Source organism: Cylas formicarius, unplaced genomic scaffold (genome assembly GCF_029955315.1).
Source record: "Cylas formicarius isolate icCylForm1 unplaced genomic scaffold, icCylForm1.1 PGA_scaffold_7__23_contigs__length_41026272, whole genome shotgun sequence".
Taxonomy (NCBI): domain Eukaryota; kingdom Metazoa; phylum Arthropoda; class Insecta; order Coleoptera; family Brentidae; genus Cylas; species Cylas formicarius.
The window spans coordinates 27,193,200-27,215,945 of NW_026844352.1; the positions used below are offsets into that span (position 1 = coordinate 27,193,200).

Sequence of the window (22,746 nt, forward strand, 5' to 3'; positions counted from 1 at the left end):
CCACCGTCATTATGTAAAAAGTGAGTGTGTGGGTGTCTACGTTCGATTCAGCGGTATCATCCGTTTCGTGGGTCTCGTAGTGATTCAACAGCATTTCGTCATCGTAATCGTCATCTTCGTTGCTGCAGTCGAAAAGTTTCGGAGGACAAGTCATTGAAATTACCTTTACGGGAGCTGCAACATACCGCATTACAGTTTTGTTAACTATACTTCTTTCATAACTCTATTACTTCGTTTGCAATTTGAAGTAGGTTCGTCAGGGCATCCGCAAGTGTAACCTTTTTGACGGTAAAAGCATAAGTGGGTGCAGCCTCCGTTATCAACAGCGCATGGATTCCACGAAAGCTGCCTTTCCTTGGTAACCATTGTTATACCCATTGCCGCGTGTAACTGAGACCTAATCAAAATTTGATCTTTTCCGGTGGTCTTTTCGGCTCTCAGCACGGATTTTGTGTCCCAATCCGTCCAATAAAGATGCTCTTCAAACTAAAAAAGAGCGTCGGGTAAGTAAGAAACGAATCTTTTCGATTTCATTCTCTCCGACTCGCATCGTCGGTCAATTTGGCAATTAGGTAAAGAAACATTACGAAAGTCTTCTATTTCCTTGTGTCCAATTTTTTATTTGACTCGCTCTTTATATCACTACAGAAACGTTTGTGCAAAGTAAGGTTTTTCAGGCCCTCTGTTTGAACCTGGTTCAGGCTTTCCAGTTTTCGACACTCGAGTTGATTCGATGATTGTTATTACATTTAACTATATAACTGCGACGTTCAAAACCCTTTCTAACTTCTTATTAATAATTAATGCCTCCGTCTGACTCAGATAGATTTATAAACTAGTTTTCGTGAGACATTTCAAATAATTTTAAATTTGATCCAGATCCTACCGCCTGTTTCTAATACTCTCGATTTTTAATTTGGCATAATCGCAAATATTTTTATCTGACATGGCAGAATTAATAAGAATCAAAAACTATACAGGGTGTTCTTTGTTACACGAACCAAGAAAGTTTTCGAATTGTGTTAAATCAGTAGATTTTTAACTAAACACAAATACGCAACAAAAAAAATGTTCAAGGCTTTTCTGTCAGACTTAAATAATTAGGACAAATTGAACTTTGAGGAATATTCTGTACAATTTTTTTGTTCGAATTTTGCATATCAAATATACATATAGAACAGACTTATCAAGTATTGACATCACCGTTGAGCAAATGCACTTAAAAAGGGCCAATAAAAAAGTTTGAAAAAAAAATTGAGAACGAAAAGTTTCTTGTGATTGTTAGTTGTTAGTTATGTTGCTTTTGTATATGTTATAGGAGTTACATATTATTTGTACGCCTGCGGTTTAAATATATCTATCAATTTCTCTGCCTGAAAGCGTTTCTTGTGTATTCGGGATTGATTTCCTTATAGAAAGGGATCTAAGCTAGCAGTCCGTGTTAATGGTTTGGAAATAAATAAATACAGTGTGACAAAAAAAAAATAGAACAAATTTTAATGAAAAAATTTATAATTCTTTTTTTTTCAAATTGACATATTCCAGTGACTGTATAAGGTTGTCTATTTAAAAAAAACTTGTCAATTTCGAAATATTAGCAACAAAACCTTTTTTGATTTTAAAAATGCTGTGACAATCGAGCGCCACAGAAACGTCACTGTTTTGCTTTTTTGAAGGTTTGGAATACATTTTTGACAGATTTCAGCTATATAACATATTTATTTTTTATTTTTATCTAATACAAAAAAAAATAATCTGAAGTCTATAAAACGTTTTTCTAAAATAATACTAAATAATGGAGAAAATACTAAAAGTAACAACAACAAATTAAAAAGAACGTTTATAATTCGAAGTTTTCATAAAAAATATTTGCTTATTATTCGTTTAAAATATGGTTTCTTGTAGGTTTTTGTCCTTCTGAATATCTTTCAGAAAATATCGACATTTATTTCATTAAATTTGTTGCATTTTTAGATATATAACATAAGTTTAAAAAAAAATGTGTTAACCACTTAATTATGAGACATGGATTTTACAAAACATTTTGAAACGGCAGTAAATAATAGGAGCCATTGTGTTCGATGGACTTTTTTCTGCCATGTTTGCATGTTGCCACTTAGCATTTTTGCAACTGAAAAACGGTTTATTGTGAATATTGCGAAATCTACTACTATTTGAAATAGGAAACTTTATTTATAAAAAGTCACTATTATTTTTTAAATACCAAAAATGATGACTTTTAATGATTTTTTTCATTCAAATTTTTAGTATAGATTCAGAGGCGATTCAAGGATGTTATGAGTTATATGGTTGTTACCTGGGTTAGCGAAAACGGATGAGTAGTCTGGACAGGCAGTGCGATCCTATTTTTACCGTGGAAGTCGGTCGTTTCGATTTTCTCCGCATTCAATCTCGCGTCGATCCAGTACAATCGCCTACCCACAAAGTCTAGAACGAGTCCTATTGGAAAACTTAGGTCGCTATCCACCAAACGTCTACGAGAAGACCCATCCAAATGGGACCGTTCGATCTTGGGAATAAACCAGTCGGTCCAATAGAGGTAACCCCGTTTTGGATGGATCACTATCGATCGCGGATCGTGTAGGTAATCTTTAATAACCGTTTTTCTGCTGGACCCGTCCAAACGTGCCACTTCTATTATTTTGTTGCCCGTATTCGTCCAGTATATGTTATTCGCTATCCAGTCTACCGCCAGGCCATCGGGTGCAGATAGATTATTCCTTGCTACGGTCTTTACGTCCGACATGTTCAACATGGACACGCTCTGGATCACGTTCCGTTCTATGTCAGTGTAAAATAATAGTTTTTTGTCCCAATGATAGTCGATGTCAATTACGTTGCTCATTTCGTCTACGATCGGCAAGGTTACGTCCCACGCATCGAGGGTGTCCAAACTGATCTGACTTAAGGAATATCTCGTGGCTAAGAGGAGGAATGTGCTCGGAATCGGTTCGCACTGTTTCTCGTTGGTTTTCGATATCGCCAGACCTAAAATCACAATACAACATTGTATATGAGCAATCCAATGAGGTTGTTGGACCAATCCCAATGGTATAACGTACATCCAAAGCAAACCGGATTAGATTCACAGAAGGAAAAAAAATTGCAAATAGAATAAGCAACGACCCCAGTAAAAATTACGAATGCATAATCACTTTTTAATTTTAATTTAATTAGGAGGGGACGAAAGTGGTTTTAAACAAGGATTGATTGGTAACACGGAGGGGAAGAAACACGTGTTCTATGCCACAGTTCTCTATAATAAACAAACAACACCACACAAATTCAACAAAAAAAATCGAATTACATTATAGAAAAATTTATTTTTAATTTTAAATTAGCTAAAGTAACTGGATATTTAAAAGCGAGATTTCAACAATAAATAATTAAAATTTAATAATATTTATAATATTTATCTAACAAAAATAGAACTGCATTCAGCAAACTACTTATATTTTTTGGCGACAGTCTTCTTAATTCTGTTATTAAGGGATCTGAACTGCACGAGATATTTTTTGAGTATGATTTAGTCGAAATAATTTATATTCCTTATTTTTGGCTTCAGTAGCTGCTTCCGACAGTGCTCCAATAGGTAATATGGCTTTTTCTTTTAACTTAGTACCATGTATTAGTACCTTTTGTATTTATAATTTAGTATTCTAATAAAATGCAGCTTTAAATTACAGAACATCTTTCGAAAAGATTTTTTTCTACTCCCGTCTCTAAAATACCTAATTACGCACTGATCTAGCGTGCGGGAAGCACCACTTTACCACGTCAGTTTGGTTTCCCACGAATTCGAGCCACTTCGGACATTTCCGGGATATTACCGCACGGGTTTTGGAGCAATCGAATGTTTTCGGAGATTTTACCGCACGGCTTGAATTTTGACGTTTGTCAATCCTGACGGTCATATCAGTGTTGTGCAAAAATGTACCGAAAACTAACGGTCGTACAAATGTAGAATACAACACGTTTGCTAAACTTTTTAAGTCACTCGTTTATTAAACACTTGCTCTATTCGTCCCAAATAAATTCGTGACTCAAATTCCCCTTACCACACTTGTTGCATAATATACTATTAATTTGCATTAATTTCGATAAAAGCTAAAATCCGTGTAATATCTCCAAAAACATCCGATTGCCCCCAAACCCGTGCGGTAATATCCCGGAAATGTCCGAAATGGCTAGGATCCGTGGGAAACGCAACTGACGCGGTAAAATGACACTGTCTGCACACTCCATCGGTGTATAATTGGGTGTTTTAGAGAAGGGAGTAGAAAATAGTTTATTACTGAATTTGATGTATTTCATATATGCAGGTGTTGAAAGTAAAACTTACCTTTCGGAGACAGAGATATGCAATAATAGTATAATTTGAAAATACTTTAGAAATGTCAGTTTATTGATACATAAAAGATGTGCAATTGAAAGACCAAAATCTCGTAAAGTTCGTTTTTTATTTACGTACGCTTTATTGGACAAACAGTTATAAACAAAATCATTTATCATTACATTTTAAATCACTGTCTAGGTTAGTTCAAGGTTTAATGTGCGGAAAGCGTCACTGTACCACGGATCCATTATAAACCATAAACGGCATGATTCACGAGTGTTTAATAAATGAGTAACTTAAAAGTTTACCGATCGTGTTGCATACTATACTTTTTCGACGACCGTAGCGTACAGTACTTACACTGGGTACACTTTCGCAAAACAACAAGAATACATTCACTGACATCACCGTCAGAATTGACAAACGTCGAAATTCAAGGCGTGGAAAATATCAACGAAAACATCCGATTGTACTCAAACCCGTGCGGTAAAATCCCAGAAATGTTCGAAGTTGCTGGGATAGGTGGGTAACGAAACTGACGTGGTAAAGTCAAGATATTTTGACACATTTGACGAAAAAAATAATTCAATATATTAGCAACTGGAGTAAATGCGTTTGTATGCGCGCAAAATATACATTTTCCTTCGGATGTAACGTTATTGGAGTAACCCTCTTTCGTTGGACCTACCTGTAGGACATGCGCAGGTATAGGAATGAGGATTGCGTAGGCAAAGGTGACTGCAGCCGCCGTTATCAGTTCCGCAAGCGTTTTCGGCAATATTGTCACTTTGAACTGACCGGACGTCCATCAGACCTTCGAGCTTCCCTTTAACAACGATATTATCGTTTCCAGTGTACTTATCCGCACGATGTAGCGCCTGCGTCTTCCAATCGGTCCAGTAAATATGATTTCCAACCACCACTAGCCCGTAAGGATGTGGAATACCTTTCATGACGGTTCGCCTATCTTTGCCGTTGAGATCGCTAGACTCTATGACGTTGAGCTTCCCGTCGTTCCAATACAACCGACCGTTTGGTCGATCTATTGCCAGTCCATTGGGCCAAGCCAAATCGGCACTTATTAGCGTTGTTCGGTTGGTACCGTCCATGTGGGCCACTTCAATTTTGGCCTGTTTGCCCCAATCTGACCAAAACATCAAGCCGTGATGGTAGTGTAGGGTTATCGCTCTAGGGTTGTCTAGGTCTCGGTGGAATAATAATTTTCTGTGTTTACCGTCTAGTTCTGCAACTTCTATGCTGTTTCTTTCGCCGTCGGTCCAGTAAATCTGTAAAACGAATGATAATCAGTATCGTGAGTGCCATGGTACTCAAAAGATAACACAAAATTACTTTTCTTCCTGTAGAATCGACAACAATGCCATCTGGCGCTTCTATCTCGTTAGATATGACAACTTGGACATTTTTGCCATCCGGAGTGGCCCTTTGTATGCAATCCGCGGAAGTATCCGTCCAATAGATTTCACCGGTTTTCCTGTCGACGTCTACAGATGTTGCGAGTTTAAGATGCTTAAATGGAAGGACGACATCCACCATGTACGGAACATCTAAAGAGATCTGTCGAATATCCATCCGGTGCGCCAACAAAATATAGTTTATCGGTCCGCTTGCGCAGGATTTGTGGTCGTCCTAGCAACAATCGTTACAGCATTAGTATACGGTTTTGGATAACATTTTCAAATATATACTGTACTACCACCACTGCCATCTGATTAAGCAACGACTAGACATTCAACAAAATTTTGTCTACTCCATAATTGGGTAATTATTATATTATGCATTTCGATTTACGAGTCAAAAATTTTATAATTTTTTATCTTGTATTTTCGATGAGTTATTTACGTACCCCCAATTTGATTCCAGTCGGACAAGCGCAGGTGTATCCTTTAGACTTTAATAGACACAGATGGGAACAACCGCCGTTATTAACAGTACATGGTGTCCTCACGGATTTCCTAGATCTATGGAATACCGTAATACCCATCAAATCGTTCAGGTTTCGGACTAATACTGTACGATTTCCACCGGTCACTTTATCGGCCTTTTCTATCGTCTTTGATTCCCAGTCGGTCCAAAACATGTCGTCCCCAAACACGTCCAGGCCGAATGGATATGGTATGGTACTCCCTTCTAAATAGCAACGACAAGGATGATTAAAACACAAGTTTCCACGTACACCATTACAAAAATATAGTCCGTAAAACTGTAAATATATCTGCGAATATACCTATTGTAGCTTTAATGTTTTTTTTTTTGCATTTAATGTAAATGACTATCACAATAAATATAAAAACAGATTTTTTTTTTGTGAAATTAAAGACACGTCTGGAACAAAAATATTAGCAGGCAACCAACCCACAAAATATTATAAATATAGCTAAGCATATATTGCATGTTTAAGTTTATATGGCACAGAGTATAGTTCTGTCTTGGTTATCATAATATATATATATATATATATATATATATATATATATATATATATATATATATATATATATATATATATATATATATATATATATATAATTTATAAATTATCAATTACCAGAGAAATTTATAAAAATTATTTTCAATTTTCAATTGCGATCAACTGATCAGCGATCTTATTTGAAAACGTTTTTTAAAGCCTAATAGAGGCAGGAATACCAACAAATATTAAATTAATCTAACATACCAACTGCAAGAGTAAGAGCATTAATTAGTAAAGTAGTAAAGAAGTGAGAGATGGTTTTGCTTCTTAGTTTAAGAGTTTTCTTAATTACTAGAGTTATTTCTCCCATTAACTGGTTGTTGTGCAGCTAAGGTAGTTAGCTGACACTAAGGACATTTACCAAAAGCGGTTATCATCTTATTAATATTACGAAAAGTTGACAACCACCGAGTGCCGAAACCATAACTTTTATTGTGGATTAAAATTAAAATTAAATTAACTATGGGGCATGGTTTTTTACAGAAACGTCTTAACCTGCCTTTAGCTAATCCAGATGTATGTTCTTAAATCCTATATCTTTCTTTTGTTTTACGTATGATTTCAATCAATGTTTGCTCAATTGTCTTGTCAATAATTGTATGAATCTGTCACACAATAAATCATTATTATTGCTACTATACATTTAGATGGAACACGAAAAAATAACGTAACATAACTAAAATTTTTCCCTACACCGACGTTTAAAGGATGACGCTTGAAATTGCTTTTGGTTGAAGAACTTTTAAAGTACTTGACAAAATTTAATAAATTAATGTAATATGATAGCCAGTCGCTTGTTTAGTTTACCAGGTGTGGACGAACAAATAATTTTTAAAAACCTGTATTTCATTTTTTTTTTAAATAATAGAAAAAGTATACATGCTTAGGAATTGCGGTTGGTGTTGCATTTTTAATTATCGAAAAAAAAGTGTAAGAAAACTTTTGTTTAATCTTGTATAACCAAAAGTAAAACTTGGAATTTGAAAAGTTACAACATACAAATTTTACATTAGCGGCGTTGTTTAGGGACGCATATCTCCACATGAAAAGAATTATAAGGGCATTTACCGGACACCCAGTATATACCAGGTATAGTGTTGAGTACTTTACGAGTCCCACCTATATCGATTCAATCTCTTCTACGAACAGCAAGTTCCTATTGCATTAGCAGAATGATTAGATTTCAACAAACCTTTTACCAATTCGAGATTGCAACTTGTAATTATTAATTAGGATTTGATAATAATTTAATATATATATATATATATATATATATATATATATATATATATATATATATATATATATATATATATATATATATATATATATATATATATATATATATATATATATATATATATATATATATATATATATATATATATATATATGTTTTTATATTTATTGTTCTATTTTTATGTTACTCGGTATATGTAAGACTTGACAGGCCACAGAACGAGTGATATATATCGGGTTACAACGTTCTACGTCTTCCGATTCTAAATCTCCAATCTAACATTTTTTTGGGATTGGATATTGTGACATCCTTTGTTTTATTGTGTCGTTTGATATTCTGTCTCTTCTAGATTTTCCGGTCGCTCTTCTCTAGTAGTTTTCTGTGTTTTTTCTTTCAAATGCCATACTTCAGAACTATATGTTATGATGATTTCAACGATTGAATTGTTTCTCTTTTGGTATTTACATTTATATTTTTGTCCCATACTATATTGTTTCGTATGCAAATTATTCTTCTGCCTTGGACGTTTCTCTCTGCTATTGCTTCGCCCAGAGTCCCCCTTTCTCGATTTTCATTCCTAGATGCAGTGTTTAATGGTATGCACATGTATTCGGTCGTGTCGATGTTGGGTTCCAAACCCCTCTCGTCATATTCTTCATCAGTTTGCGGGCCATGTAGTCGAAGTCATCCATATCTTGTGCAACGATAACTTGATCATCCGCGAACGATAGACTGTAAACTGTATACTCGTCATCCACTGGTAATCCCATATTCTTGCACTTTCGCTGCCAAATAAATTTGAAACATGTTTAAGGCCTTTGGCAACCGTTACTCCTGTTGTTAAACCATAACTTGTTTTAACACTAGGTCTTGTTCCTTGATATAAGGATTTATTATTTCTGAGTTTATATTGGTTTGTTGTAAAGTCTCCCACAGTTTTACTAGGGGTACGCTGTTATACGCTTTTTAAATCAACAAATAATTGTGGATTTTCCTGAAAGCCTGTTTGTTCTTCGGCCTCCATATTAGCATATTCCTTTCTATTCTATTTTTCTGTATTTTTCAATATATTCTACTAACCGTTATTCCTCGATAATTGTTACTCTTGTCTCTCTTTCCATTCTTCGGCTACTTCCAATGTGTTACCGCATCATTGAAATAAATGTCTCAATGCATAATACAATTTTTCACTTCCGCATTTTATAAATTCTAACGGGATATTTCCTGGTCTTAGGGCTCTGCCATTTTTTAGTGTTTTTCATGCTTTCTTGACCTCCGTGACTTATTTTTATTGGGGATCCTTGTATGACTATATCTGAGTCTACGCTTTGGTCATGTTTAAATTGTGGGCTATCTTCAGTGAGCATCATTTCAAAGTATTAGTTCCACTCTTGGGTAATATTAATGAGAGTACGTCTCTCCAACTTTTCGTACTTGTATGTATTGAGTTTGGCTCATGTCCTTTCCCATTGATTATTCCTTTTTTCGCATATCTAACTTCGTACTTTCGCTTGTGTATCTTTGAATCTCTGTTTGTCATTTACATTTTTTAAATTTCGTTAAATATTTGTTTTATTTTTTCCGATTTTCTTCTATTTCAGATTCGATCTCGTCATACCACCGGATTTTGTTGTTTTTGTTGTTTGACGCTCTTCTTTTGATAGCCTAGCGCTTCCACTGCCGCAGAGTGTCTGCATGTATTTATATATTTGTACTTTTCTTCCATATTGCTGAATTCTTGGTCTTGGTTACTGTCGTTATAAGTTATATGGCCTGCGAATAATTATAACAAAAGTAATGAATGTGCTCTTCAAAAGTAGCACATTTAGTTATTAACCATATCCGTATTCGTTCATAATATTTAGTCCAATTTTTATTGGTCCATCCAATCTGGCACATCTTACCTAAAATGATTTGTCGCGCGGAACCATCGAAATTGGCGGAAGCGATGATTCGCAAGGCACCATCCGTCCAATAAAGTTTCCCGGCTTGATGATCGACAGTTAAACCGTTCGGGAATGACAAGTTTTTCTGGATTATAATCATGCGACCGCTGCCATCCATATTGGCCCTCTCGATTCGTTTTTTCTCGCCCCAATCCGACCAAAACATAAGACCACCTATAATATAGAGAAAAACAACCAGTAATCATCTTGAAATTCCGCTAAGACAAATTTACTTTGGGGATCGACGGTTATGTCCTTGGGTTTGTCCAAGTTCTCCCATATTAGCAATGACCGCATTTCACCGTTCGAATTGGCAATTTCAATTCTGCTGGTCGATTCATCTGTCCAGTATAGTTTGTTGGTGACCCAGTCCACTGCCAGCCCGGACGGGGTCGCTGGAATTCAACAATAATTGACCAATCACCGCAAACAAATTAATTTTGTTACCTAAATTAGTACGGACTATAACCTGATGGTGGCTGCCATTCCAAAACGCCCTATTGATGGTGGACGTGGCCACGTCACTGAAGTAAATAAAGTTGTTTTTCGAATCCCATGCTACTGCAGTTGCCGCTTTAACGCCCTCGATGGGTATAACCATTTGGTATTGATCTTTGTTCCAGTCTGTGAATCACAAAATTGTATTTTTTTACAAATAAATAATTCGCTCGTAGTTTATAATGATTAGTGTTAAATTCAAACTTACAGTTGCCCATATTTTGTATGCATATTTTAATAGATCTTACTAAGGCTAAGAACGATTTTAAAAGATTTATGAGATTCGGCACTGAAAACTACTAAATAAAAAAGTTTAAATGATAAAATTGCTTATCATTCAGTTATTATTTTAGAAAATACAGATATTAGAAACTCCAGGACGATGATAAAATGAATAACTGCTAAAAAGATAATATCGAAAGAGATAAAGGATTGGAAACAAGTGAGAAGCCGTTTGTTATTAGGTAGTTTCAGCTAATATAATTTCAAGTCGACGGATAAAGTTTTCTTTTACCATTGTGAATAACTTCCTGCCTTACTTCGAAACTAAAGCGCAGATAAGGAATCCGATTTTAGACATATTTTCAATCACATACGCATAATTTTCCGAAAGTATCAAAATGGTTAAATAGTTAGTTTTCTACGAATTTCGTGTCTTCAGATTGTGTTGGTGACGTCGTTGGTTATTCAAAAAAGGTCAGGATTGACAAAACTGTAATCTTCTAAACACCTTATAGAAGATATTTAAAATTTGAGCTTCCGGAATGGGGTCTGAAGTTAGAAATTCGTTGAAAACATGTGTCTTACAATTTGTATTTCAGAGTTTTCAATTTCCTAACCTGTCCAGAGAACCCTGAAAATTTGATCAGGGTACCTAGAGATGAAGATCTTTTTAAATCCATTTATGTTATGTATTACCGTTTTACGTATAACAGTTCGTTTGAAGTTGATAAGGAAAATGATATACAGAATCAACATGAAGAAAAAGAAATCGGTTTAACTTGACAAAATATCGGATTTAGGGATCAGTTTTGACTGGTTCTCGATGCAGCTATGTTAACGGTCCTAATTGATTAATTTCGGGTTAAAAGGGTTAAAATGTAGGAGAGAAGATATGAAGTTAGTCACATTAACTGACGATTCTTTCTATAATGAAACCAAATAGTTATAAAAAATCCAATACCGTCCAGATGCTTAATCCTTAGATCTTTCTTTCTAGCAAACAACAAAAACCTTTCCGGTTTCTGACAAGATTTCTTGTCACTCTTTAATTTCTGGCCGAGTTTGCAAACGCAGGTGTAGGATCTCTTATTCGGTAGACATATGTGCGCGCATCCGCCGTTGTCGCTGCCGCATCGATTCCTGAACGATGGCTGCCTTTGAGGGTGATAACTATGAATATCCATGGGAAAATGCAAGTGAGAATGCAGAGTTCTAAATCCCGCTCCAGTAATCTTATTGGCGCTGCAAATGGATTTCGTATGCCAGTCGGTCCAGAAAATGGCGTCCTCAAATATTGTTATAGCGAACGGATGAGGGAGTCCTTTCGTAATCACTTTCTTCCTTTTACTCCCGTCCAGCTCGGCAGTTTCTATGACGTTATGCTTCGCGTCCGCCCAATAAATTTGATTGCTTGTAAAGTCGATGGTCAATCCGTTCGGCCAAAACACCGACTCCGTTATCAGACTCTTTCTGTTAGAACCGTCCATTTCGGCCCTTTCAATTTTTGGATTTGGCCCCCAATCAGTCCAGAAGACCAACGCCTTTCCCGGATGCACTACTATGGCTCTAGGTTTATCCAGTTCGCTGGCTGCTATTATCGCTCGTTGGGTACCGTCCAAATTAGACACTTCCACCCTCTTGGTTCCCGAATCCGTCCAAAAAAGTAGATCGTGAATCCAGTCTAATGCTATGCCTCCGGGTGACTCAAGTCCCGAACTGACAACAGCTGAAAATAGTGCATAATGGGAGATGGGAACCAAACAATTTTAAATTGAATAAATTATGACTTTTGAAGGCTTTGAATATTTAAAAAATTTTGCCATAGAGAATCGATTATTTTAATTTCTTACAATGCGACCAAAAATATAGTGCATTTATTGCTTTGACGTTTTAAGTAACCGCAAACCTTGCAGGACCGTGATTAAACCATACCAACAGATGTTTATTCTGCATTAAGTAGGGCTTGCCTGAGATGGACCGTAACTAATATTTGTAGAAACTAGAAATGTGTATTTTAAACATAAATCGAGCGTTTTAAATTTGATTATAATTTGATGATGATTATTTTCGAATCGCCAAATACTCTTAATGTTTTGGATAATGCGTATAATCTTATCATTCAGCCAAAATTAGAAAAAATCCAAATGCTTCTTCAAATAAGGAAGAAATTGAAGAATTTCTGTACGAAAGTGGTTTATATTTTGAAGGGAGCTACACGAAAAAAAAAAAACTTATGGAATTATTAAAAATAAAACATTTTAATGAAAACTACAAAATCGATTCGATAGCACAACAAAACGGATGTGAAGTCTTGAGATTACCCCCTAGCATTGTATATTTAAGTCTATTGAGATGATTTGGTTCGAGCTGAAAGCACATATAAGAAGAAATAACACTGCACCAAAATTGAGTGGTAGTACCATAAACGTTTCGCCAAGAGGTAGCTAAAATATTAGCACAAAGCTGGTCTAACTGTGAAAAACGAGTAATAAAAGAAGAAAATATTTTTGAGGAAGATTAGTGGCGGAGTTAATCATTGACCTAGGTGACGACAGTAGCGATAGTGACGATACTTTATTATTATTGTATTTAATATTTTGTATATTAATAAGGATACCATGTACAAATGTAATAAAATAGAACGTAATAATTTTCCTATGGCGATCCTGGAATGGTTACGGGTAAGAGTCTGCTAGGCAGTAGATAAACAGTAGGCAAAGTTGATCACGGGATGGGTTGTAAAAGCACTATATTTCTGGTCTAAGTATAATATTGAATTTTCTCAAAAAATAATAGTGTATAAGTTTTTTTTACAAAGGACTTTTAATGTCCTGCTAGTACCTCATATGAATTAGAAAATTTGAACCACCTATCCCAAAATGGAAGCAAGAGAACTATATAATTAAAATAATGTAATAAAAATAGATAATAAATAAAAACTCAAGAATAAAATATTGGAAAAAATAAACCAAGCGCATGAAAAGTTTAAAAACAAATAAAATATTCTTGTTGTGTGACACTTACTTTCAATTTGGGTACCGTTAATGAAAGCCCGCTTAATCCTGTCCATGGATACGTCCGACCAGAATATTAACCTTTTTTTATAATGATAATCTAGAGAAATGGCATTATGGAGACCTTTAAGAATTTGCGTATATTTCGTGTTGCTTAAGCTCATCTGTAAATCAAATACCTGGTCGCATCTGACTCTACACCAAGACTTTAGCTGTTACCTGTCTGATATCGATCCTGTTGGCGAACAAGAGTGTTGGAGGTGCTCCCACGGCTTTGCAGGTTCTGAGGTCCGGTCTTAAAATGTATCCCGTCATACAACCACACTTAAAACTTCCAATCGTGTTATTGCAGGTTTGAGAACAAACCGGATCCGTGGCATACAGACACTCATCGATATCGTCACAGCTAAGGTAAAATTGTTTAGTGCCAAATGAAAGATGGATACACACATTGAAAGACACCAGAAAGCGTACAAGGCAGAAACAATATTTTTGGAAATAAAAGCAATTTCATTTGTCACGACATTTTGAAAAGTCATTATACTCTAACAGTCACGATTTTGTAGTATTGCAAGTCGCATCATTGTCTACCTGCAGTACAGATTGAATTTATAGTTTTTTTTTAGTGTTCGCTGAAGACTTGATCCTGTGCGTGCCTTTTATATCGCAACAAGTCAAGATTGCCATTTTTCGTAACACAATCTAGAAATCATTACGATAACCACCCCACACCTGACACCAAGAACAGAACACATCCCATCGTTGAGTTTATATCACAGAGGAATTGAATTTACAGTTTTTTTGAAGACTGATGCTATTGATCTTGTAGCCACAATTATTTGCGTTCCCTTTAATTGGCATCCTGAACCTGTCACCGATAACATTTCCGCCACGTCCTTTGTTGATGGTAAAATAAAATATTTTCTCTGAATTTAAACAACAACAATCTCGTATACTTTCCAAATGGTTATTAATAATAATAAAGGATTTGTTTGTGAATTAGGCCTCTGGTCAAACAATAATTAAGCAAAACGTTATAACTACATTTCTTAAAACATTTCGAACTTCATTGAACGTTGAAATAAAAATATTGTTCTTACTTACTTTTATGTTAAGATATTGATATGTAAGATGTTGATCTATTTTTATGTATAATATAGTTTTTTATTTACTTAGTCCAGACTATATATTATTAAAGATATGAGAGATATAATATCTTTGGTATTTACGAAATTAGTAGAGAAATCTCTTCCCCTTCACTAAATATTTCTAACAAACATTTAGGTAGTATTAAATATTAAATCCAAATCGAAAAACCTATCTATATTATTACAGCCAATTAATTTAATTAATCTGATGTCATGCAATATGCAATGCATGCTCATAGAGCAGGTCATTGATGAGTGAAAAATTTAATTTAAATTTTATTGCACCTGAGAAATGAACAAACATTTTTAATTTTTGCATTCTTCAGTAAATGTATTATTACAATTTCAATGCTCGTAAAGGAATCGACCTCATTTCGAACCTCCAGGGAGTTAAAATTCGTTTTTATCTACTGCACAAATAGGTTTTACTTTAAGTGTTTGCCTGTTTGGCTTTCTGATGTTTGAATGCAATGCAATGCAATAGGCCACTTACCTGTAGCCATCTTGAGCCAAACGGTATCCGTTCAAACATGAACAGCTTTTCTGACCATTGGCCGTTGTGATACATAGCTGTTTACATTTCGTATTTCTTTCGCAATCGCGCGTTTTCGAGCAATTCCTTTCGTCTTCTCCTTTGGGACAGTCAGGTATACCATCGCAACGGTGTTTCAGGCCGATACAAAAACTAGTTGAAGTATCGTTTCTACCTGGTCCGGTACAGGGGAATTTTGATTCGTCGCAAACTATTTCGCAATTTTGCTCGTCTTCACCTTTCGGACAGTCATCCAAACCGTCGCACACCCAAGTTTTCTGAAAATCGAATATCACTCGCAATCCTTGACGGAGGGATGTCTTACCAATATACAGTCTCCACCGGGGCACGTAAATTCATCGGAAGAACAAGTCTTATTCTTAGAGTAATCACAGTTCACTTCGTCCTCATTATCGTCACAGTCCTTTTGATTATCACATACGAACCTCCTGGGAATACACTTACCGCTTTTACACCTAAGAGGATGATATTTACAATGAATTTCTAGGCAAAATTGAAACAACACATAATGTGGAATATTACGAATTATTGTCTTGAATTGATAAAGGACTATTGGCCATCACATACGTTAAATACAAAATGTCCCTCCGGCAACCAGAAAAAATGTAAAATTTGGCTAATATACTAAGGCTAATGTTTTATGCTTGTTTTAAATTAAAAATCCTAATAGTATGCTATGCAGACTTTAGTTAACACAATGTTTAGGAAGATCTTTGAATACTTTCAAGGAGTGACGTCAAAATGCTAAATTCTACACCAACATTTTTGAGTTATTTAATATTTTCTGTCAGAAATGACATTTGGTCAGGAGTGCCTGCAAGTCTTTTCCAATTTTAAACGCTTTTCTTGTAAAAAAACGGAGGATAATTTCAAATACAAGTTGGCGAAATTAAAATTAACAAAATTAAATGCATGTTTCCAACTATCCATATTTCGAAAAATATAAAAATTCGGAATATACAACTTCCTACAAAGTTACCTTAACTTTTTATTTTAAATAAGATAAGATTATAAAAAAAACTGGTTATTTTAAACCGTATTTTAAAAGAGTTATCAGTGAATTTCTTAGTGGGCTCATCTATGTTCCTCTTTTTTAATCTGAATTCGTAATAAAATATTTAATAAATAAAATGTGTTTCTTAAAAACAAAACAGAAATTAAGTGAATAAAAACGTTCTGAGTCTAATATAAACATTAACATACTTAGGGGCTGAAATTCCGACAAATTCAACAAATCAAACAAACACAAACAAAATACAAGAAATATGCTTTACCAGTCGTCGTTTACCAAAGAAAAAGAGGTACTTACTTAAACTCATCTGACACGCATTCACCGATGACCTTCGGACAATCATCTTCATCACTCCAATCATCACAATCGTCGTCACCGTCACATTTGAACTCGAATTTTATGCATTTGTGATTGTTGCACTGGAACTCGTTGTCGTTACAATGTGGCGGAACAATATCTGAAAATGGAAAATTAATAAAATTATGTGTTAACGTTTTTCCACTGATTTTTTTAAAGTTAAATGCTGAAAATTAGAAACTTTTTTCTTTGATTATTGGGGGCTTTTATTTAATAAAGAACTATCACATACCACAATCTCTTTCATCAGATCCGTCTGTACAGTCGATGTGTCTGTCACATTTCCAGCTCAATGAGATGCAAGTTGTGTCTCCACATTCAAACTCATCAGGGGTACATCTAAAATGCCGATTATATGTAGTCCATCGCTCTATTAAAATTTGGAATTTATCATTCGGTAGGTCCGTCTCTCCGTTCCTCCGTGGTTGTAAATTTAAAAATTCTTAAGATCTTAAGAAAATGACAAAGTACTTTTAAATTAGTAATAACTTAAACGAATTCACATCTTTTTAAAATATATTTTTTTAGCATGATTTGAAATAATGACCTACCTGCTAAAAAGGCAACAAAATTGCCGACGTAATGCTTGAAAGAAACTTCAAATATCCAGATTATCGTTTATTTATTGTCCATGGCAAATATTTATCAAGAAAAGTTTTAAATGACAGTTCATTTTTAATGGAATCATTTCTACTAACTTTATTTAAAACAGTAGATAGTTGAAAGGATTAAATATTAAAAATTATGTTGTATTATCTATTTTCTGTATGTTAAATTTGTATTTTATGGTTTGTATAGTATGGTTATATTGTTCATATTTTTATATTAATTTTTTCTAGCAATTACAATAAAACATTATTCTTGAGTGACAAAATAGTGAACTTCGCTTTATTATAATTAAGTGAAATTAGTTTAATTATTATTATTATCATAATTTTGTTATTTAAAACTCAAAAATATATTCTTACTAATTACTAAGATACTATTTGAACTTTTCTTCTTTAAATCACCTGTAAAACAACTTTGCTACGACTGTTACGTTATCAATTACCGTTTTATTTTTTAACAAGTGCAAAATAGCAAAAATGGACTAAAACTTTTATCTGAAATATGCACATAGTGGCCGTTCAACAGCTGTTTTTAAAGATTTAAAAATTATTAAATTTATAAATTTAAAATAAGCTCTGAATTTATGAGAATAAAAACATACCCGATTTTGGTGCAGTTCATTTCATCCGAAAAGTCTCTACAATCGTTGTCATTATCACAAATCCAGCTTTTGGGAATGCAGAGACCATTGTCGCATTGAAACTGATCCTTTGAGCAATTTGATGCAAACCCTAAAAATATATAGTGTGGGTCGAACGACATATTAAAAGTTTCGAAGATCTAAGAAGAAAGAACATTACATAAACTATATATACAAAACATTTTCAGAAATGCATAATGCTGTTAGATCTATCAATCAACTTTATTTTTATAGAGGTTTCAAAGAAATATTAATTTTTCCTAAAACGGCAGATGATAAAGTAGTAACACAAGTCATATAAAATTTGATGTAGCCTCAAACTTTGTACTTTTTTTATTTTAAGAAACCCGCGAATGAAAATAAGCAAATTATTTAATTTAATTCATTATGGGTTTATAAATATTAAAGTAAATACTAAACTTGGCCAACTTGTTAAGTTTTGATTAGCTGAGTACGTTTTGTGGCCTCCGGTTCCCAATATTTATAATTTTGGAATGCTTTTTACAGTCTCACTTAAGAAAATATAGATCGTTTTGAAAATCACCTGAATAAATCGTTCATTCTTTTAATATATTTAACACTTCTGCTAAATTATTTAGATTTAACCCCAAAGCCTACTACCTAGTAATTAAAAAATGAAATATATTAGAATTGAAAATGAAACATTTAAAATTATTTATAAAAATAGAGTGTATGCAACTATATATTTACGAAAAGGCTTCAAGCGAAAATAAAAAAATATTATGTTAAAATGAGATGAAATTCTATGATTCATATTTTAATTGTCACCAAAATTCTTTTGCGTACCACAACGAGTTTCGTCCGAGAAATCGCCGCAATCGTCATCGCCGTCACAAAGCCACTTCCTCGAAATGCAACGTTTGGTCCTCGGGCAAAGGATAAAATCAATTGTTGTGTTACATTTGACAATATGATTCTCGCAAGCCAATTCATCTTCGTTATCGTCACAATCCATGTGGCCGTCGCATCTGGAGAAATAAAAATCGGACACAGAGTTAACTGGCGTTGCAAATAACAAAAGAGATTATTTACCTGTTCTCGTATCTTATACAGGTGCAGGTCTTATAACACTGGAAAAAGTTCTTCTCGCATCGTTCTTTACATTGTTTCTCTGAACGCTCATCAGATTTTCCGGGTGGAATGAGGTCGAACGGAAAAACATACGGCCGGCGAGGATCGGATTTTCCTATAAAAAATGCGGAATAATTTATTGACACATTATTATTGAAATTCACAACTAATATACCTGGGAGTTGTTGAATGATCAGAATTCAAAAATGCTACCAGCAATGTTGCCAGATTTACCACTTTTGCGTTACACGACATAATTTTGTTATTTTAAATGAAATGTCCTATTTATTTTTGTTGCAATGACTTGCGCATGTCGAATTTAGTAAAGTCTCATTATTTCAAAATTTTATTTAGGTAAATTACTGAAACACGGCAACACCGCTTTTCCACTAATCCAGCAAAGTTGTCCGAATTTTGGAGGTTTTTCAACATAGGAAATTTTAGAAGTGAAACGTTAGCAGAATTATAAATATTTTTTTTAATTCTGCATGTTCAAAAACCCTCAGGTATTGAATGTTATCGTTCCAGCTTTTTCAGGACATATTTAGTTTATATTGGAGTTCCGGTATTTTTTACCTACCCTGTAGACATACTTGGTTTTTAAGTCTAATCTTCTAGTGAAAATGTCAAGGTGCACAATTTAGTACAGAACTTCTAGAAATTAGAGCCAAAAATAGCATAAACTCTTATGTTCTGCGATGGTTCGTTAAATCCGCTTAGAAGTGAAGAAAAATTTATTATTTATTTTCGAAATCAACCAAAGATTACATTTTAGTTAAACCCCAATTTTCCAATAAATACATCACCCAGACATGTGTGACGAAGTCAGAATGAAATTTGTATTTTTACTTTGAGCGAAATTTGGTTTTTTAGTACTAAAGTAGAGTCAGGAGAAATAAATAACAAAGGACACGAAATCATTAACGAACTCGCTTGGCACTAAATAAATACACAAAAGATTAGCCAGTTGTAAACATAGAAAGAATTTATTCATTGAACTTGATTTTCCAGTAATTGAAAGCGTAGTCAATACAACAGAAATTCTCTGAAATCCAGCCGGAGTTATTTAGCGAATTCGGAATATCGGAGCTTTTATGCAATGACAAAGGTCAGAATTTCGACGTATTTGAAATGTTTTGCAGATAAAGCGATAAAACGAGTGGTGGGTGAATTGAAAATTGTTGAGTTGAAAATTTACAACTCGTTGATTCCATGGCAGGTGCATTTAATTTAATAGAGTGGAATCAAATGTGAAATTATTTGTTTGTACCTATAAATTTGTTTGTAATTTAACAACGCAAATCGGAAACGATTTACATGTAATTAACAACGATAATTTAGTCAAACTCTCTAGCTTTTTCCTAAAGGTGTGCCAATTAGTACCAAGAATTTAAAAACCACCTTTTAGAAAGAAACTTCTTTTATTTTAGAACAAAACATTAACTATTATCGTTTGGAGATCATAAACTGCAAAGTAGATTTTTTATTTAAGTAGCGATGTGAGAGTTTATGTGAAAAACCCCACAAGCCAACACCAAATTCAATGAAAATAAGACGTTATACTGTTTTGTAAATTGCACATAAATGCAATTGCATTTTACTGGGTCATTAATAAAATATTATTGTATTGCCACGGTATTGAAGTTGAAGAAAACAAAACGGAAGGAATAATAGTATATTATGGAGCAAGTTTCATATTTGTACGACTATTAGTTTGTGCTAAACACTAAAACTGAAACTGAAAGACTGAATGACGTGTGACCTGACCGTCAGATAGGACAAACGTCAAAATTCCATTGCTAGTTAAGATATACCGAAAAATTACAATCAAGTACCGTAAATTCCTTGTATTGGCACGGTATAGTGTTTAACGAGGCTGGTGTCTTGAAGTGACATATGCCTGATCGGTGCATATTTCGTTAATTTAGAGTAAAATGTAGAAAAAATATGTTGCAGCTCAATGTATAGCGAGTATTTATTCTTGTTCGGTTGTGATTTAAACCTTTTTCGTATTTATTGATTTTTATTTATTTATTTATCCAAAAACAAAAGAGTGTTACAAACTAGTATCGGAACCTTAGATTACAATCAAAATAAAACAATTGTATAATAAGCTTGGTATTTTATGTAAGTGTTTTTAAGTTTAAGTAGAAAGTGTAGTCACTGCAAATATACTTTTAATTTTTGACAATATTGCTCTCTTGTTTTTGCTTCACCAATCACTTTTGGTGTAGAGTTATTTGTCTGAATGCTGGTGAAATTATTGGTGATCTTTTTACTTTAAGAGTTTTTGAAAAATTATTTTTAAAGTCACTTTCACTACGTTTATTTTGACTATGCATTTGTTTCACTAAGTTACTGTTTAACAATTTATTCTTTATGAAACATATATATTATGCTTGTTTAACAGTTACAATTTTTTTATGTTTTTGTTGTTTTGGACACTATTTCTATTGAAGTGAGATGGTTTATCTTAAATATGGTTTTTACTGCTATGTTTTGAGTTCTCTGTAATTTATCTTGCAGATAAGTGGGAAGACTTCCTCAACATGGAATTAAGTACCTTATATGAGATGAACTGTCGGTACACCGTTTTGTTGCACCATAGATAAGAGCAATTTTTTTATGATTTGGTTCATACGTGTGTCTCCCTCAAGTTTATTTGTTAAGATTAGCCGTAAGTGTTTAAAATTTTGTACTTCTTTCAGTTTAACATTGTTCAGGAACAAATTAATATCACAGTTTTGTTTGACGATCATATATCATATATCGTGTAGTGTTTGCGGTCTTTGGCGTCTTCGTGCAACACCTCTGAAGCCCATTTTTTGTAATTTATGAATCATTATATCAATGTTCACTGTTGCGAATGCTTTTCGCAAATCGATAAATATTGTTAAGACATATTTATTTTTGTTAAGTTCTCCTGATATGTGCTCTAGCAGGCCTGCTGAGGCTCCAAAAGGTACTGCTGTTTTTGTGGAAATCATATTGATGTGGGTCAAACCTATAAATTTTACTATCTTTTTTTAAATTATTTTTTCTGTTATTTTTGAAAATGTATTTAGGACAGAAACTGGTTTATAATTCCTACTGGTTTATAATTCCTAAGGCCCTTTGGCGAGTTTTTTTTGTATACTGGTGTTATTTTTACTGTATTTAGTTCTTCAGGAAACATGCCAGTTTCTAGGATAGGGTGTCCTGAAGTTCTATTAAGTCTGTCGACTCAAGGTAAATTGACTCCTCTCCTTCTTCTTTTCTTAACCGTTGATTTATAGTAAAATTAATTTTTGGTATTGTTATTATTGTTAATTGATTTAGAATTTTTTTTGTTCTCTTTTTAGGAAAATTATTTTCTGCTTCATGTTTCATGAACTTTCTTTGTAAATAAAATATGTCTTGCTTTCTTTAATTTAGTTCTTCCCTTACTAACAGTCTCCTATCGGTTTTGTCGCATTACTGCATTTTCTATCTAAATAATTCGTTATTTTTAATCGAATGAGTGATGCGGTAAACGAATAAAGGGCGAAGATCATCAAACAGCGCGTTTTTGAGTTAAACGCACAAAAA

General features: G+C 33.8%; 1 protein-coding gene across 1 annotated transcript in view; it reads right to left on the reverse strand.

Annotated features, from left to right (window-relative positions):
* The window catches only part of LOC132705270 (low-density lipoprotein receptor-related protein 4-like), a 31,739-nt gene that overhangs the window by 2,993 nt on the left and 6,000 nt on the right, over nt 1-22,746 (reverse strand). Inside the window, exons 3-21 of the mRNA XM_060675760.1 lie at nt 19,141-19,294; nt 18,895-19,076; nt 18,049-18,178; nt 17,071-17,177; nt 16,779-16,938; nt 15,774-15,924; nt 15,410-15,726; nt 13,988-14,174; nt 13,779-13,932; nt 11,716-12,480; nt 10,482-10,658; nt 10,268-10,429; nt 9,993-10,208; nt 6,222-6,505; nt 5,708-6,004; nt 5,046-5,643; nt 2,318-3,009; nt 231-486; nt 2-174 (exon numbers count right to left, since the gene is read on the reverse strand). Of these exons, the coding sequence (XP_060531743.1) occupies nt 2-174; nt 231-486; nt 2,318-3,009; nt 5,046-5,643; nt 5,708-6,004; nt 6,222-6,505; nt 9,993-10,208; nt 10,268-10,429; nt 10,482-10,658; nt 11,716-12,480; nt 13,779-13,932; nt 13,988-14,174; nt 15,410-15,726; nt 15,774-15,924; nt 16,779-16,938; nt 17,071-17,177; nt 18,049-18,178; nt 18,895-19,076; nt 19,141-19,294 (5,162 nt within the window). The remainder of the gene's footprint in view (nt 1; nt 175-230; nt 487-2,317; nt 3,010-5,045; nt 5,644-5,707; nt 6,005-6,221; nt 6,506-9,992; nt 10,209-10,267; nt 10,430-10,481; nt 10,659-11,715; nt 12,481-13,778; nt 13,933-13,987; nt 14,175-15,409; nt 15,727-15,773; nt 15,925-16,778; nt 16,939-17,070; nt 17,178-18,048; nt 18,179-18,894; nt 19,077-19,140; nt 19,295-22,746) is intronic.